Source organism: Ascaphus truei, chromosome 1 (assembly GCF_040206685.1).
Source record: "Ascaphus truei isolate aAscTru1 chromosome 1, aAscTru1.hap1, whole genome shotgun sequence".
Classification (NCBI taxonomy): Eukaryota; Metazoa; Chordata; class Amphibia; order Anura; family Ascaphidae; genus Ascaphus; species Ascaphus truei.
The window spans coordinates 31551422-31570948 of record NC_134483.1 but is presented as its reverse complement, the minus strand read 5'-3'; the positions used below and the strand labels follow the sequence as shown (position 1 = coordinate 31570948).

The 19527-nt window shown below is 40.8% G+C and overlaps 2 protein-coding genes across 6 annotated transcripts in view; one reads left to right on the top strand and one right to left on the bottom strand.

Annotated features, from left to right (window-relative positions):
* PIAS2 (protein inhibitor of activated STAT 2) overlaps positions 1-500 on the top strand; it is a 48457-nt gene extending 47957 nt beyond the window's left edge. For 3 of the 5 annotated variants that reach the window (XM_075585759.1, XM_075585765.1, XM_075585750.1), the window contains one exon: positions 50-335. In XM_075585759.1, the coding sequence (XP_075441874.1) occupies positions 50-115 (66 nt within the window). In that variant the 3' untranslated portion in view covers positions 116-335. Of the gene's footprint in view, positions 1-23 lie in introns of all 5 variants that reach the window. The other 2 variants (XM_075585781.1, XM_075585771.1) reach the window with 2 other exon arrangements.
* Positions 501-2517: 2017 nt separating this feature from the next.
* Positions 2518-19527, bottom strand: part of LOC142487051 (elongation factor 2-like) — a 37421-nt gene continuing 20411 nt past the window's right edge. Inside the window, exons 8-15 of the mRNA XM_075585737.1 lie at positions 18105-18243; positions 15134-15329; positions 14126-14384; positions 13322-13429; positions 11633-11986; positions 8930-9112; positions 6103-6235; positions 2518-2929 (exon numbers count right to left, since the gene is read on the bottom strand). Coding sequence (XP_075441852.1) covers positions 2736-2929; positions 6103-6235; positions 8930-9112; positions 11633-11986; positions 13322-13429; positions 14126-14384; positions 15134-15329; positions 18105-18243 — 1566 coding nt within the window. The 3' untranslated portion in view covers positions 2518-2735. The remainder of the gene's footprint in view (positions 2930-6102; positions 6236-8929; positions 9113-11632; positions 11987-13321; positions 13430-14125; positions 14385-15133; positions 15330-18104; positions 18244-19527) is intronic.

Here is a 19527-nt window from a genome sequence, read left to right as displayed (position 1 = left end):
TGCGTACCATTCATTTCAAGTAGTACTATCCCCCTATGTTTTTGGATAGTCTCAACTTGGCATTACCCGAAAACAGAATACCTGGCAAGCCAAAAATCTTGAACAACCACCATGAAACGGCACACGTGATGCTACAGGCAGAAGTGAATGGAGCGTCTAAAGAGGAGCAGAAGCACCATTTTAGAATCTCAGTGGAAAACCTGTTCAAATGCTTCCGAATTCATGAAAAAGTTCATGAATGTTGCTATTTATTGATTCCTTTCCCAAATGTACAGAAAAGGCCTTTAAAAAAAAAAAAAGTAGATGTTATATTATTTTTGCCATTTTTAACTAAGCACGCAAAGTTTAAATGGCGCTAGGCCTGGGCATACTCTTGGGACAGTGTGTTTTGTTTGACGTCCTGCAAGCTGCACATGCAGTTTTATTATAACAATGTTGCACTGTATAGCAATACAATGTAAATATGTATTTTTATAAATAAATAACGTATTAACATGACAGACTGAATTGAATTTGTGACTACGTTTTTTTCTTTAAAGCATCAACTGAAAAAAAAAATGTACATTACATGGGCTTTAGAATTTTGAAACGTAAAATGGGATGATTGAGACTTCATCTCAACACAAAAGTAAGGATGCAACCATGGTTTGTGATGTTAATTAGAACAGTGGAAGTAGTAGGTGAGCTTAACATCTAATTTACTCATTCGTCTGGATTCTACTTAACCAAAAGATACCCTTTTATGAAACACTGGGTGAAGGAGGAGACAGTAGACTTGTTTGTGATGTGCTTGGAGGATCAGTATATTTGTTAATACACATCAGTGTCTAATTTACTGCCAGTGTCTTAAAGCAGTAATTCAAGCAATATCCTACAGTACATGTTTGTTTGTTTGTTTTTTTGAATCAGCTCTGTAGTAGTATTATTTTGTTTATTATTCATTCGACTCAATGCCATTTTTAATGGGTTTTAATATGCTGATAATCCTTTGATTTCTATAGCAGGATTTTTCTAACACTTTCCTGTTAGTGCTAATTTGTTGCCAATGTGCAGTTTGAGCTGCAAACTATAACAATAGACGTTACCTTAATATAAGAATACATAGTAGCTGCTGAGTTACACTGACTGGAGGATTGATATGAAACTGAAAGGCAGTGAAGAAGAGGTGGTGATGCAGCTCCGTAGGGGGTGCTGGTAGCCACTCCAGATCCCGGGCCCTGCAGGCCAATAGGAAGCCACAATGTTATCAGTGCGGCTTCCCATTGGCCCATGTGACCTGAGGCTTTAAATTGCAGCTTTTCGGCACTCCTTCGGAGGTAAGGATCTCTGGATGCAGGTCGTCTCCGGAACTGAAATGAATGCGGTTCAGATCTGGAGACCCCTGCTTTAAACCTGTATTAAAAAAAATGAACAAGTAAACTGCTTGGATTGCTCTTTTAACAACTGGGTCTGGGGAAGAAGGAATTGCAAATGCAAAGAGCCTATCAATCCTTATTGTGTGCCTAACATAATGGCCGCCTTTGAGTTGCAATCAATCCTTCAGTCAGTGTAACCTAGCAGATATAATGTATTCTTCTATTACTAAGGTAACATTACCTATTGTTACAGTTTGCAGCTCAAACTGCACATGATGACAAACAGGAAAGTGTTGCAAAAATATTGCACTGCTGGGGAGGTGGACTGAAGCCTGCTATAGAAATCAAAGGATGCTCAGTTTATAAAATAAAAACGTATAAAAAGAAAATGGCATTAACAGTTTAATTAAAAAAAAAAAAGCCACTACTGTATTATCCAATACTACAGAACTGAAAATTCACATTTTGCTGCTTTAACATTAAAAGGAAACTTATTCAGCTATGAATAATTAAGAAATTGAAAACCTTCTTTTAAACAAAACATTGCAATCTGACCCTAATAACCTGGCAGACAGATTTCCTGCTCCCGTTTGGGCTTTCGGTCCTTTGTTGGTCTTCCTGGTTATTTCCCTATATGTTTTCGGTAGGTCTGGGGTGGGTGTCCTCCCTAAGTTCCTACACACGTTCTAGTACCGAGTTTCTTGGTGATTTGCGCGTTTAGAATTGTTTTTGATTTATAAATAAATGAATCACAGCTGTTACAATAATGTTATTCATTCAGGAATTCCACATCATCTCTGACTAAAATGAGGCTTTGGAATATCTGTTTGACAATGTGAGTTTTGCCACCTTTAACATTTGGCAACTAATGGGTGAACTTTTGTGTTATTAGTGTTTCTAAATTCCATAGCATTCTTACATTCAATACTCATTTCTCATTTCTGATAACCAAACTCTGGCTCTATTGCTTGGATATGCCCAAGTAACATTAATGAAACCTTCCATCGTGAGCGTAAGAGGCCTGTATCATCATATGTATGATGAGATCTAAATGCACCATTTCCCCAACTTGTTTAGATACACCGTAGAAATAAGGACAAATACACTTGTTATTAAAATGTGACAGGATCTATATGTGAAAGAGAAAAAAACCAATACACACTAAGATTTACATCTTTTATTGTCATTTTTGGGAGTTTACATTTTTTCCCCCTTGAGTTTTTGCTTTTTTTGTTAGGCGATAATAATCCCGACTGGTTTCCTCCGCAAAGTGCCGCCTTTTGTCGTGTAATGAGAACTGACTTTGTTTTGCTCTGTGAGAAATGCAGTGTTGTGGTAAAGCAAGAGCACCAGAGAAGACAGTGGTATTATACAGGAGGATTACAATTTGTCTAGGTAGTTGTCCAGGAGCGGGATACCTTCCTTCAAGCCCTTACGTTTGCGGGTTTCCCCAACCACTTGGAAGGGACGGGTGGTGGCATCCATGGGATCTCCGGGCAAAATCTGCCAGTGGTCAAATATACACTGTGGGAATGCCTGGCCACCGGTGTTGGACCTTAAATCAGCAGTAAAACCTGTCAGAAAGAAGAGGGTGTGGGAGAAACCCAGCTCTATTACAATGTTCCTGAATAAGTGCACTCATCTGTGAAAAATATACACACAGGTAATTACTGAAGAGAGTGATACTATACACCAGGGTGGCCTACTCCAGTCCTCAAGGGCCACAAACCGATCAGGATATTCCATTTTCATCACCGGTGGCTGTCATTGACTGCACTGCCTGTGCTGAAGCAGGGATATCCTGAAAACCTGACTTCGTGGTGGCCCTTGAGCACTGGAATTGGCCACCCCTGCTATACACTCTTAACTAAAATATAATCTGTTATTGCAATTTTTTCACCTATTTTACTAAACAAACCTATATCAAAATAACACACAGCCGGCAGAACATGCAGTGTTTCTCTCTAGAATCAGTGTTAAACCACAAAGCAGCGGTGGGAAAGCACATGGGAGCCGTCGCAGACCACAAAGGGTTGGAGGCTTACCCACAATGCAGCACAGGTGTAGCAAATGGAGACAGCTGGTCTGCCTCCCAAAAATAAGCAAAGTGCAACACAGAGGTTACTCTCTCGGTCTTATTTTGACATGTGGGTACTTGACTTTGCATGTGCTCAAAACCACTTTGTGGTCTTGACATAAAACCCAGCCATGCATTGTATTAGTGATCACGTGTATGTGGCAGGTAACGTGTGTATTGAGTATAGTATGCTATCCACATCCTTCAAGTTTGCCAAGGAAAACAATCTCCAAGCAAAATACAATATGGCTGTGAGGTTAAGACACTGGCCTCAGAGATTCATTATTAAGAACACCTTAAACTATCTGTGGCTCAAAGCGCACAATATTTTGGCAATGGCGGGATTGCATAAACGTAGGATAAAAGAGGGATGGAAATGCCAGAGTCCATCATTGGCCTATCTCAGAGCTGCGACTGTTTCTTCACAAGGGCCAAGAGCATACGTCTCGTACTGGTTTCCCTAGGCTGTTGCAGTCTTTAAAACTGGAACATTACGTTTAGATTGTGACTTGAACATGCAAACCAGCACGCCATGTCTCTTTCCACTTCCTAATTCCTTCAGGATGGCGAGTTCCAGAAACCTTCAGCGAAGCCTGAGTTAAGGAAGTACAGAGCCATCAACCGACTCAGGCAGATGTTTCCCAAGCTTGGCTCTCTCTCTGGATGCTGTTGATCCATAGTTACAGGTGGAGCCGAAAATAATACTTTCTTTAAAATATAAACTAATCTCCTTCAGCACTGAAAGTATCTACAATACATTGGGCAGCGCTTAAGTGGTTACAGTGTCTTACCTAATTTCCACTGAGATTATCGTGTGTGAATGCAGGTAAAGCTTAGTGCAGTAAAATACAAGGTATTAAATCAAACGTGTCATTCATTACAGATGTATCCTATATAACTGTCCCCGGGGAGTGCTGGGGGAAACGGAGCGCACCTATCCGCGGTCACGAGAAAGCTGCCGAAAGAGTAAAACACTGAAGCCGCGGCTGCCACCTTCCCGCAGTTGTGGATATGCTTTCCCCACACCCCTGCAGCTTTAGGGACCTTGACTCAGGCTTCATCTGTATATAAACTAGCAACTATGTCGTTTTGCTTCTTTCTTTTTAGTTGAAATTGAAGCTTAGCACTGTCAGACACGCACACCAACTGAGCTTCGATCTTTGAAGGTAATCTCTTGTTTTACATCTGTATGGAAAGCTCAGCGTACCTTATAGCATCGACATTGAAATACATTCTGTGTTGAAGTAAATCAGGTCTACTATATATGAATCATACAGGACACCTACAAGCTCATATTGAACCCCCAAAATAACCACAACATATATATAAGCATATGAGTGTCACAGAGGGAGTGCTACTGAGCATGGCAATATATATATTTAAAACCAGAGACATAACATAAAACACAGACAAAGCTCAGTGCACATCCAGTAAAACTTATACACGGTACAGTGCCTAAATATACATGTATAGATAACTATTAAATAAAATGGTCTTTTAGTTTAACATTTTGGCCAAATTGTTGTAAGCCCCAGAGCCACTGCACGGCAGACAACATCTCAAGGGTCCCTAACACTAATATAAATTCTTAATAACCTGTGCATTACCAGGAAGAATGATTTATAATAAATCTGTCAAAATTAGTTGCAAAGTTCTAAGTCTGATTGAAGCTTTTATTAACCTGTACATTACCAGGAAAAGCACTCTGTATTAGATTTGTCACAATCACACTGCAAGCAAGCAAGTTCCCCTGAGAGTGGGAGATGCTATGGAGTGAGCTTTTAACCATTTAAATGTGGGAGGGAGTGAACTTCAATTAGGTAGGAGGTTGCCACCCTCCAATCAGCTAAGACTAGCTGCACAAGAATTATAAAACATACAGAACACCTACAAGCTCATATTGAACAATTCCTGTTCAGTTAGTCTTAGCTGATTGGAGGGTGGCAACCTCCTACCTAATTGAAGTTCACTCCCTCCCACATTTAAATGGTTAAAAGCTCACTCCATAGCATCTCCCACTCTCAGGGGAACTTGCTTGCTTGCAGTGTGATTGTGACAAATCTAATACAGAGTGCTTTTCCTGGTAATGTACAGGTTAATAAAAGCTTCAAATCAGACTTAGAATTATGCAACTAATTTTGACAGATTTATTATAAATCATTCTTCCTGGTAATGCACAGGTTATTAAGAATTTATATTAGTGTTAGGGACCCTTGAGATGTGGTCTGCCGTGTAGTGGCTCAGGGGCTTACAACAATTTGGCCAAAATGTTAAACTGAAAGACCATTTTATTTAATAGTTATCTATACATGTATATTTAGGCACTGTACCGTGTATGAGTTTTACTGGATGTGCACTGAGCTCTGTCTGTTTTATGTTATGTCTCTGGTTTTAAACTACTATATATGAATACTAGAGCTTAAAGAAAGTCACTCATGGTAGCCTTCATTTTATAACAAGAGTGGTCTCCTGATAGACTACAGCAATGCATATAAAACACATGTACACACTTAAAGTACAGATACGCATGCATATGTACAAACAATTTTAAGGTTTGGTAATGTAAATGATACGTAATCTAAAAAAATAAATATATCCATCTTCTTAAAAAAAAAATATATAACTGCCTACAATTCTTTGGAAAAAAAACCTAGCCCTGGAAATACATACCGAATGACTCATTTACGGGAAGATAAGCCTTCACAACAAACATCGGTGTTCCTGCAATTTGCGACTCTTCAAAGACATGGCCTCGCTTCCTGTTCAGCACTCCATAGATACCGCCCACCACTTGCTCTGGGCACTGTAAGAAGTAATCAGAGGGTATATACGTCATCAGGCTGCACCTGGATAAGCTGCTTACTGAGCCTTCTCAAAATCTTTGCGCAGCAGTAGTAAGACTTTGTCAAGATTAGTGTATGCACACAAAAATACCTACTGACAAGCTTTTCTACGCGACAGACTTTAAGCTTCCCACTGAAAGCTCAAGGCGTGATATTGATTTGTGTTGGTCATCTACAACTTTTCGAAATATATTTTGTTTTTGCAAAAAAAGGGCAATTCCTCCTAGGACCCAAGTAAACTAATTCCACTAACACGTTTAAGGGGTCTACTCGGGTTATTTACCCAAATCTGACCCCTAAAAGTATTTTTCTTTTTAAAAAAGTGAGACTTGGGAGAGGTTTGATTTCCTCGGGCTGCTCCCTTTTGTGGGATGTCACTGTGTCATCAGTAAGCGCTTGTACAGCCAGAGCCCCCCCCCCGCCCTACATCTTTATTGGCTCTCTGATAAGGGGAAAGAAAAAACAGTCAAATTAAAGTAGAAAACCATTTGCTATGTATTAGCATTGTCACATTTATTTAGGGAAGCCAGTTTAAATTTTTTTTGTTTTTTTTTTTAACAAAAGTCTGTTTTCTTGCTGGGTATGTGGGATTACATATTTAAAGCGCTTGATTAAACAGACATACAAAACATACAGGACCCCTATAAGCTCATATTGAACCCCCAAAATAACCACAACATATATATATGCGTATAAGTGTATTTAGGCACTACCGTGTATTAGTGTCATTTGGATGTAGCACTGAGCTCTGTCTGTGTTTCATGTTCTGTCTCTGGTTTTAAATATATATTGCCATGCTCAGTAGCACTCCTCTTTGACACTTATATATATGCGTATATGTGGTGGTTATTTTGGGGGTTCAATATGAGCTTATAGGGGTCCTGTATGTTTTGCAATTCTTGTTCAGCTGGACCTAGCTGATTTGGAGGGTGGCTCCTCCTTCCCTAGTTTGAAGCTCACCCCCTACCACTTTTAAATGGTTAAAGCTCATTCCATTGCACCTTCCACACCCATGGGAACTTGCATGCAGTTTGATTGCGACAAATCTAATACAGAGTGCGTTTCCTGGTATTATACAGGTTAATAAGAGCTACAATCAGAGACTTAGAACTATGCAACTAATTTTGACAGATTTATGATAAATCATTCTTCCTGGTAATGTACAGGTTATTAAGAATCTATTTTAGTGTTAGGACCCTTGAGACGTGGTCTGCCTTGGAGGGGCTCAAGGGCATACAACACTTTGGCCAAAGAGTTAAACTAAAAGACCATTTTATTCAAAAGACATCTATATATATATATATATATTTAGGCACTGTACCGTGTATTAGTGTCATTTGGATGTAGCACTGAGCTGTCTGTGTTTCATGTTCTGTCTCTGGTTTTAAACAGACATACAGAAGAAAATAACTTTCTTCGATCTTTAAGCATTCTGTTGTGGGGATTGATCCCTTTGATTGCATTTTTTTTTTCCAGAAATGACTTCAGACTATAAGGAACACTTATGGGACCTGTTTTGGGGATTGAAGTTACCCCCTGCTCTCATAACATTGTTATTATTTTCTAGGAGTAGTCAGTTAAATATAGAATAGGACAGTCCCGGACTTGAATGCCTTCCCTCAGGTTAGGGCAGTTCTCTGGTAAATACATGGCCGGTTCGAACATGATGCAATAGTTTTTATTGTAGAATCGACGTTTAGGTCCAACACCGAGACCTCTATCAGGGTGGAACGAAACATTGATTCTACAATAAAAACTCTGCCTCATATCCATGTTAGTGCTCATTTTTCAAACCAATATTTTTTTCCCCTATAAAAACAGCCAGTAACCAGTCTCACACTGAGACCCAAAAGTTTGCGACTGCTGTCTGTGAGTAGGGTTACTGGCTCTGCACTTCTTTAACCCAGGCTGTGCTGAAAAGCTGTGTAATGGGGCAGGCATACGCTTATAGGTTTCCTTGTTGAAATGGAGAAGCAAAAAGTGACAGCGCGAGTGCTCATTTGCATTTCATTACCCAGAATCCCTAGCTGCAGTGGAAGCTAAGATAATAGGGAAAGACAGGGTTGCAGACCTGTCTGAAACATGTGAATGTGCTCACAAGTGGTATTTTTATTTGCTTTTCTATAAAACAATTTCAGAAATTCATTATTAAGAACACCTTAAACTATCTGTGGCTCAAAGCGCATAATAGGTTGGCAATGGCGGGATTGCATAAACGTAGGTAAAAGAGGGATGGAAATGCCAGAGTCCATCATTGGCCTATCTCAGAGCTGCGACTGTTTCTTCACAAGGGCCAAGAGCATACGTCTCATACTGGTTTCCCTAGGCTGTTGCAGTCTTTAAAACTGGAACATTACTTTTAGATTCTGACTTGGACATGCAAACCAGCACGCCATGTCTCTTTCCACTTCCTAATTCCTTCAGGATGGCGAGTTCCAGAAACCTTCAGCCAAGCCTGAGTTAAGGAAGTACAGAGCCATCAACCGACTCAGGCAGATGTTTCCCGAGCTTGGCTCTCTCTGGATGCTGTTGATCCATAGTTACAGGTGGAGGCGAAAATAATACTTTCTTTAAAATATAAACAAACAATCTCCTTCAGCACTGAAAGTATCTACAATACATTGGGCAGCGCTTAAGGGGTTACAGTGTCTTACCTGAATTTCCACGAGGTAGATGGGCTCCATCATCCTGGGTTGTGCTGTTAGAGCCGAGGCATAGAAAACTCTCCTAGCAGTAGGTATTATTTGCCCGCCACCGCGATGGATGGCATCAGCATGCAGGGTTACATCATGAATGTCAAATCGCACTCCTCTCATGTTCTCTTCACACAACACACCCTGCAAAGTTACAAACCAAAGACATGATAAATATACAAGTTAATGAACAAAAATCACTGCAGACCAACCACTAATTCTTCAATTAAAGGTGTTCATGTTATACTGTGCATTAAATGTATGCAGCATAGTAGTATTTAGCAAAATAATGGTCAAAGCAATTAAGTATCCAACTACTGTACTTCACTGCTAGAGGAACCTGCAGTCCCAGTGTTAGCAACAGAGGTAAATCTCTGGATATGTCAGGCTCAGTACTTTAGTGAACTGTGGCTGATATTTTCTCTAATCTTAAGATGATTCAGCAAGTTTAAAGGTTCACAAGTCTGTCTCAGTGGTTTTTTAAATGTGAGAAAATCAAAGCATTATTACCTTTTCCTTAAATTCTATAACAAGCAATCATCCTGGCTGTAATGATTTAGGAGACAAAATGGCCAAGTAATTTCTTAGATATAAAACATGACATGATATTAGGAGTTTTTTTATGTATGTATAGATCCAAGAAAAAATCGTAATATAACTGAGTACACAAAGTACAGCAACAAATAAAACAAATTCAACGCCATGAAAAAACAGTGCCTTGAACTAGAAGGTGGACGCCCCAAAACACCAGTAATTGTAAAGACGAGAAAAAAAATGTATCTTTACTAAATCACATAATACCGACGTTTCGGTCCAGCATGGACTTTCATCAGGGCCAAAAATATAAGACCATGTCGTATCTTAAGGATTGGGGTGAAACACATTAGTGTAGTGAGTCTCAACTAAGACGCATCTGGCTAATCTAAAGGGATCCAAGTGGAGAAACACATTATGATGTAAGATTAGTGTACTGTTCTTAAAAGAGGTTTGCATTACTTTTCAAATACTACCCCCAAAAAAAAGATTTACATGATTACACTGTAAATGTAAAAATAACGTAGTATACAATAGGCATTTGACTTTTACAGTCCCCTAATGACTAACCAGGTCATCTGTTCTAGAGGGCGATTGGGCTGATCACACAAGGCGAAGCAGCCAGCCCGACTGAAATAGAAGGGGAGCCCTCTCTACTGCCATTTCCAGCATCTGGGGCCTGGTTGAGTCATGTGATTGCTCCTGGGGCGATCACGTGACCAGGAAGTGCCAGAGATCTATTGGAACCCCTGGCACTCTAAAGGTTAATTTCCATTTGTAACGATACACTTAAGTACTGATACACAGAAGAGGTGTTGCAGCAATGACAGGACATCGTTGGGACTTCCTTGTGGGCAAAAAAAGTTTCAAAACGTTGCGTTAGTTGGAATGTGCTTTATTTAGTTAGTCACTTTAACTCTATGCTTCAAACAGCATACATTCAGACTGTTTGATCTTTGAAAGACTAGGATTTATACTACCCGTTGTATTCTATTATGTTTAGCCCTGCATTTAGACATGCTGCTACAAGCGTTTTCATATTTGGGAGAAGGCGTGGCGGTTTTCTGTATGTATTTTTTCTCTCCATTTATTATATGCGTCTGCACCATACACAAAATTGTGCAAATAATAATAATAATAATATGTTCTTGTACAGCGCTGCTAGTTTTACGCAGCGCTTTACAGAGACATTTTGCAGGCACAGGTCCCTGCCCCGTGGAGTTTACAATCTATGTTTTTGGTGCCTGAGGCACAGGGAGATAAAGTGACTTGCCCAAGGTCACAAGGAGCCGACACCAGGAAATTCAATGCCAGAGTCAGTGTCTCCTTCTCCCAAAGCTTTAATACATTAACAGCACTAAACTTGGCACACATTTGTTGGACTGCAGTGGGGGCACCGGGTCTAATTTAATCCACAATAATGCTTATTGAGCCTCCATTCTTAATAATATGGTTAAAAGTGGTAAAATCTCCAAATAAACAGAGAAGTTGGGGAGAAGGGGGTAAGGGCACAAAAATCACAGAATAAAATCTCATGGAGAACATAACCAGTTTTTTTTTTTTTTTTAAACATCTTACATAAGCCCCATAAATTGTGGTACAAGTGTGTTATTTAAATGATGTACAATGTGAAACATTTTAAAGTAGGTTACTTGCCATACCTCTAACATCTTACTCCTCTCCAACCCCTTTGGGACCAGCTGTGTGGCTGGACCAATCTCCACCCTATGTAACATACCCCACTCCCCTTCCCCCCAAACCTTAATGGCTTCAGCTGTCAGACTGGGCCATATTCTAACCTGAGCCACACTTTATCCTACAATAAGCAGCCACCTTACCTTCTTGTTTCAATATTGTCCCTCATTCCCTCGAGTGTAATCGCTCACGAGCCGGGACCTCATTACCTCTTTGTATCTGTTTGTCCTCACCTGTGTGTCGTGTAACTGTTTATGTTTTTGTAATATACATAACTGTAGCCCATTGTACCTCGCAGTGGAATATGTTGGCAGTTCACAAGTAAACGATAATAATAAGCACTACTTTAAATATAACAAGCTTAACTGCTGAGGTGGACGATAACTATTGGTTTGCTTTGCATTGTAGGCTAATTTGACATGGTGTAATACTTGCCTCTTTGCTGGCCCACTGGAATCCTGCAACAACACTGTCCTTTATCTCATTGAGATACTGGACACCTTTGGTGACATCAACCAACATGTTGGGTCCTGTTCCATCAGGGCCAAAGCACCAAATTTTACGGGCCTCTGTGACGTCCCACTCATACTTCTCTGTCAGGTAGCGGGCACGTAGCTTCAAGTCTTGCCGGGAACTCACGTCTCCCTTGTCAATGTCTTCTGCCAGCCCATCTGGAAAGGGTCTGGCTTTCATGTACAGCCGATTGTGCTTGTTTGGGGATTTAGACAAGCAGAGATGGATGGACTCCTCACTTACTGTCTCGCGGTATGAAACAACAGGGTCTGATTTCTATAGGGTTGAAACACATTGTTGCAATTTGAACATGTATTATATTGGGAAATTATGTAACATATTTCCAAAAGTATATATGTTTTCGTGGAGAAACCATTACATCTGCATCCGAGATCTACAGGAATTAGCTGTAGTATTTTTTTTATGGCATTGTTGTGATTTTTTTAGGTTAGTGAATTCTCTAAAAACTTTCCCATTTGGGGAATTTCCCTGTTAAACATAATTATAAGCAAAATTTTAACATGAACACCCAAACTGTTTCCCTAACTGAACACTAGCCCATTACACCACCAATACTTTTATCTCACAGCATAGTTATTACAATAGAAGATCGAAAGGCAGCAAAACAGATGATGAAATAACAATGTAATTATATACTACAACATCATAACAAGTTATGGATGTAATACAAAGATTTATTTCCAGTCCATTGAATTGGTATTAAGTGCTCCATCGTCTTATTCTACTCAACATACATATACACAACCTGAACGCCAATTTCTATCATTTTTATGTATTTTAAGAACAAAAAGTGTTTCGCCCTTAGGCCCAGATCCACAAATGGATGCTAGGCTTTAGCACACCTTTACTCCCATTTATATGAATGGGAGCCGAGACGTGCTAAAGCTTAGCACCCTTTTGTGGCTCTGGGCCTTAGTGTTTGACATACTCGAGGAACCCTTAATCTAAGGCCGTGTCCATACTTCTGCCTCTAGGGCTGAGGCGCGCTCACGCTGTGCCTGGCCAGCGCAAGCAGGAGCTTTTGCCTGACCTGGCCGGCGAGGCAGTGAGCGCGCTTGCGAGGTGGGAGGCGGGGGAGCATCAACTCACCCACCCCGCTGGCAGCCAGTCTCTCCCCCGTCCCCTTGGGACCCTCCTCTAAAAACTCACCCCGCGAGCAACAACTCACCCCGCTGCCAAGCAGTCTCTCCCCGTCCACATCTCTCCCCCTGCTCCACTCACCTCTTTTTCATTGGCTGCTTTGGAGTCACGTGAGCGAACTCAGCGCTCAAACTAAAATCCGACTGTCGGGTGAAAGTCAGCACACTTCCGCACGCCTGCGGAAGCGTGCGCGAGTCCCTGCCAAAGCCGCTCTCATTGCGGCTGCAGGGGCTCACTGCCGAGCGTCAGCGCCTATGCGCTGACCATGTCCGCGGCCTAAGACTCTATGGAGCACAGGGGCGCCATGGGTACTTTGTGCTGTGACTTCAGCGTCTTCAAAACAAACTCAAATAAAAAGGGACAAAGAATAAGCTAAAGATGCAGAGCACTAATCCCACTGGAATTTCTAAAACAGATTTGGTAATAAGGGATTTGTGTGAAGCTTTATACCTTGATGGGAATACAGGCATGATCTTCTTCAAGATCTTTTAGGCAGATCTCAAGGTGCAGCTCCCCAGCGCCGGCAATGATGTGTTCTCCTGATTCTTCAATAATACACTATACGAATAATAATAATAAAAAAAAGGGGGTTTCAAAAATAGAATTCTCTCTCAGTTAGTAAAGCCGGTTTCTTGCTACCTTCATATACACTTGCTTCAACATATATCTTATAAAAGCAGTTTGTATTGCAATTGTATGGATTTTTTTCTTGCATGACAAAATAAGTGCCCTCCAACAGAGAAGTTAGCAAACAAGCCCCAATCTCTTAATGATCCACACATGCCAGCATTACAAGTTAGGGCTGTGACATTATTCACAGGATGCTCCAATTAGAAACCTTATTTCAAACCAGCTGCTGCCTCGTGCACACCTGATTAGTTCAGATCCTCATTATAGATGCTCTGAACATGTCACATTTTCATTTCAAACACATGATTTTTGTGTTCAGTCTGAGACCTTACTTATAATAAAGCGATAGGTTAGCAACATTTAACTAGCATGCAAAGAAAATAACAAAACGTGCCATACTCAGGAGATTCTGGGAAGGTTATTTGGCTTACATTGTACATTGTCTCACATTACTCAATTTCAGGAATAACGTGTGACATTTCTTTATCTCAAAAAGGTAATAATCATTATACATAATAAAGAAACAGCATTCCCCAAACCCTATCAATGCCAGATATATGTGGGGGCATTGCTGATCTACGGAGACCTGCAGCAATCTTATTCGCTCTTACAGCTATGGCCTACCTGAACCATAGGATCAGACTTAGCCAGGCGCTTCAAGCCCTCCACCAGTTTAGGGAGGTCAGCGGGGTTCTTTGCTTCCACAGCTATGCGCACAACTGGACTGACGCTGAACTTCATAACTCTCATGTTGTGGGCATGTTCAAAAGTGGTAATGGTGCCAGTCTTCACTAAGAACTGGTCAACGCCAACAAGGCCAACTATGTTGCCACAAGGAACATCTTCAATGGGCTCAACATAACGACCCATCATCAGTATGGTTCTGTTAAAATAAAAGGCATGAAATGTGAGGATGAACTTAGAAATTGATGGCACATTGACACTTGGTATTGGTCATTCCACATCAGAAACACTTGTCCCACTTACTCTAGTCTTAAATCATCCCACATGGCTGATACTATACACCTCATACGTCAACCTTGGCCCCTTGCAGATACACTTACCAGAACACCTACCTACTTACCACGTCGATTGGAAGCTCTTCGGGGCAGGGACTCCTTTTCCTAATGTTACTTTTATGTCTGAAGCGCTTATTCCCATTATGTGTTATATTATTATGTAACGTGTGTTACGGCTGTGAAGCGCTACCTACATAAATGCCGCTATATAAATAAAGACATACATAAAAACCACTTACGTCTTAGTCGGACCCAATTAGACCATTTCATTTTTTTAATTCCTACTTCGGATATTCTTGTGTCTATCCCAAGCGGATCTGAATTCTTTTACTGCATTAGCCTAAACCCCCTCTGCCTGGAGGCAATGCCATGAAACTGCCAGCGTACCTTCTTGCTGACACACACGATAATAAGACAGTACTATCATTCTGCTCATTTACACAATTTAGTATATCCAATAACCCTATTAAGCGTTGTTATATTTAATGTGACCCTTGCAACTATATAAGTTCCTATTTTATTACAATTTGTATGAGCATAGGTATTTTGTCGCTGGCTTTATTTTAAGCTAACACAATGCTGCAGATTTGAACAGAGGGAAGATTTAACTTACCTTTGAATAGGTTTCAGGTACAGGTCTTCCTTCTTTCCAGGGGTGTAGTTTGGGCCCATAATACGCACTTTCTGTCCTGTAGATACAATGCCAGAGAAGACACGCCCGAAAGCATAGAAACGCCCCTTGTCTGTTGTGGGTACCATCTTAGAGATGTACATTATCAGAGGTGCTTTAGGGTCACAGTTTTTCACACCTATACAAGAAAAGATTGTTAAAACGTAATTAAGGTAGGTCATCGACTCCATAACTTTGTAGCAAAGATTTTATTTATAGCCACTGTGTTGGTCCCACTGAGTATTTTGTAATATTTTAATGTTAGTGTACCAAAGTCTTCACAACCCAAAAATGGCAGACTAGTGCTGGAGGTCCCAAAACAGTAGTCTACGTTAAATTGATATCATAATGAAATCTGCAATTGAATTGAAATTGGCTAATTTATTCAACAGTACTACACAACTACAATAAATGATTCAGAGAAACCTTAGGTGACATTGCACCCTGGCTGAGAAACACTGACTTTATTGCTATTTTTTATGCCATGTGATTGGAGTCACCATAACTTTTGAGTGCCAGAATGTTTGAAAACACAAAAGGCTATTGAATATTATAGGCTAAAGCTGGTAAATTCCGAGCATTATTGAAATCCCTGCATTATCCTGTATTATTAAAATTCCGGGCATTATCTACTCAGTAATGGCACGGAATTGTTGGCACCCTGTCAAGTTTTTCAGCCAATCAGCTTTCAGTTCTCATTCACACAGAGGGAGAGCAGCTCTCAGACGGAAGGTGATTGGACAGTAGGCATCAGCAAGGCACTGACTCCTCCCCCATACTGCCTGCAGAGAGCTCCGCACAGGAGACTGACAAGAAAGGTGTGTGTGTCTGCTGTGTGTAAAGGGGGGCAGGAGAGTCTGTTTTGTTGGTGTGTGTGTGTGTGTGTGTGTGTGAAGTGTGTTTTGTGGGTGTAGAGGGGGGAGGAGGGCTGCAGAGTGTTTTGTTGGTGTGTGTGTGTGTCTAAAGTGTGGGTTTATCAGGGGGCTCCAGTGTGTGTGTGTGTGTGTGTGTGTGTGTGTGTGTGTGTGTGTGTGTGTAGGGGAAGGGCTGCCGGTCTGTGTGTTTTGTGGGTGTAGAGAGGGGCAGCAGTGTGTTTTGTTAGTGTAGAAGGGTCCTGCAGTGTGTGTCTTCAGTGGGTGTAGAGGGTGGAGGAGGGCTGCAGATTGTTTTGTTAGTGTGTGTCTGCAGTTTTGTGGGTTTACAGGGGGGCTGCAGTGTGTGTTTGTGGGTGTAGAGGTGGGGGGCTGCAGTGTGTGTTGTGTGTCTTCTGTGTGTTTTGTGAGTAGATGGTGGAGGGGGGCTGCAGTGTATTTTGTAGGTGTAGGGGAGGGGGGATGCAGAGGGCGTAGGGGGGCTGAAGAGTGTGTGTGTATAGAGGGGGGCTGCAGAGTGTGTGTGTATATAAAGGGGGGGCTGCAGAGTGTGTGTGTTTATATAGAGGGGGGTTGCAGAGTGTGTGTATGTATATAGAGGGGGGAACTGCAGTGTGTGTGTGTGTGTGTGTGTGTGTGTGTATACAGAGTGGGGCTGTGTGTATGTACAATTGCATTTTAATAAACACCTGCAGTAAAAGCAAAAGAATGTAGATGATCATGCTGATAAAAATCAATATGACTACAAAAACGTGTCTATTTTTTTAATGAAAAATTATTAAAAAAAATAAAATAAGCCTACATTTAGCCTATAATAGTAATAATCCCAGAAGAACAAGGTTAAAGTCCCTCAGCTTCGCCTCGGGCCTTCAACTCTTCCAGCCAAGGCATTATTGGCTGCCCTGTTCTTCGGGGATTATTACTTAATTATAGGCTAAATTGTTAGAAAGTCTGGGCATCATTGAAATCCCTGCTCTCTGATTGGTCAACATCACGGGCATTATTCAATCAGTAATGGGCCGGAATATTTGGCACCTTGCCAAGTTTTCAATTCCAGCCAATCAACTAAGAGGGGTTAGTGTTACACTTTTTTCTAAAACATGTTAGGTGTATGAGGGTCTGCCACAGCCAAATCCTGGAGAACAGAATGTTGCCATCTATGCCAAGGATATATATTTGTTTATTTAAAAGAACAATCCAAGCAGCCTTTTTTAAATTGATTTTTACATCAGATTAAAGCAGGGGCTTTCCAGAGCTGAACCCCATTAATTTCAGCTCCGAGAGCCCACTGCTTCCCGACACACCTCCAAAGCACTGCCGGTACCTCGGCAAAGTTTAAAGCTCCCGCGTCACGTGGGCCAATAGGAAAACGCACCGGATGACGTCACACATTCCTATTGGTCCGCAGGACGCGGGAGCTATGAAAATCTGCCATTACATGAACCCTTCTAGCAAGTTGGACCGGCTACCGGCACCCTCTACGGAGGTAAATATCTTGGGAAGCAGGGCGTCCAGGGAGCTGAAATTAATGAGGTTCAGGTCCGGAGACCCCCTTCTTCAATCTAATGTGAAAAAAATAAAACCGAAGAGAAGAAAAACGGCTGCTTGGATTGCCGCTTTAAGAACATACGGGTCAGAAACTTAAGGCAGGACAGTCAACCCATTAACTAGTACATATTGTACAAAATACTCCAAATGGTGCAAACAAATATTGACAACTCTTTTTTTGGGGAGGCTCCAAGGTAGGTGAGACTAATCTAGACACACACACACACACACACACACACACACACACACACACACACACACACACACACACTGGAATAATGACCTCTGTGTTATGGCAAGATAAGCATTTAAGGGCTGTAGGACCATTCTGATTCTGATTTACGATTATACATGAGACTACCTAAAACTACAACAGCTGCAGAATTTGTGTAAACCCTGTCATAGCTCATAAGAATGAAGACGTTAAAGTGATTTTACGTAACCAGCCTTGAGACAATCCTCTTTATCAATGACAACGATAGTGGTGAGCATACCCATAGCAACCTCATCGTCAGGGGGCCCTTCATACAGCAGTTCACAGCGGTACCTCTGTGCAGTCACAGGAGAAGGCAGGTGGATAGTGATCATTTGAAGCAAGGCCTCTCCCGCTGGAAGCCAACGGCGCATTACAGCCTGTGCAACATAAATACAATTACATATGGAAATATATGCAGGGCCGGAGTCAGCTGGGCTGCTATAGTGCCAAAAAAAAGATAGAAACGGAGAAGATACAAAAAGAAATTCGCCTGTAGTTTACAACATGCTCTTATATTCCCTATAATATAAATAAAAAGAATAAATGTAAAAATCGAAGGGTTGGCCTAGGCAGTGGTCACAATGAAGTTTCTTTTTAGCGTGCTCTTAATATTCTGCCCATTAAGAACAATCCCCTCTAATATCACACCTGTATAGTGCATGACTGTACTACAATCATGTAACACCAGAGTGATTGCTTGGAACCAGTTGAGATCTGTGAATATCAAAGTTTGACAGCCACAAATTCTGACAAACCTGATCAAAAAGTAAAGATGTATCCAAAGAGGAAAGTGTTTCTAAGGGCCGTATTCTCAAAGTTATTCACAGCGTTTTCAGATATGGTTGAATTTAGAAATATTTTAACTTATTTTATATTCTCTTTTCAATTGAAGGGAAAAAAAAGGGGAAAAAATAATTTGCTTTGGTGATTAGTAAAGTTATAAACCAACTTTACAAAACGATAATGCTTTTCTGAGTTCTTTTTTGGCACGGCGCATTGTAGTGATTGTTAACATATGGCTTTATTCCCATGATAACCTGGTTGTAACAGTCTAGGATTAATCCGTTTATACTCTTTATGCATTTCAGGTTCTCTCTGGCAGTGAATGGGTGACAGGTACAGTACAACATAGGACCAAATTGATCTAATGACATTCAGATGTATAATATTAAAACTATGTGATTGATTACTTTTATATTAAGTGTGTGTGTGTGATATATATATATATATATATATATATATATATATATATATATATATATATATATATATATATATATATACATACATATATACACACACACACACACACACACACACACTTTTTTGAGAGGGGTTGCAATCTGAAACCTTGATCTGATGGTGCGTTTCCATTGTGTTTGCTGTCCCTTAAAGGTCAGGTAATCAAATGTATTCACACCCCTTGTATAGCAAATAACTAACTTAACGACAGGGCACTGGGCACGGGAGAAATAAGGAAGGAGTTAGCAAGGTCAATCTGTACTTCAGTTTATGGTGTTAAACAAGGCAGCAGTCATCTAGTGTTAACCAAACAACATATCACTGACATCAGTTCAATTTGGTCCTACAGTACAGCATCTTTACACAGCAAGCGGAAATCATTTGTTCTGCTAGGTGCTGAAACACAGGAAGTTTTTGCA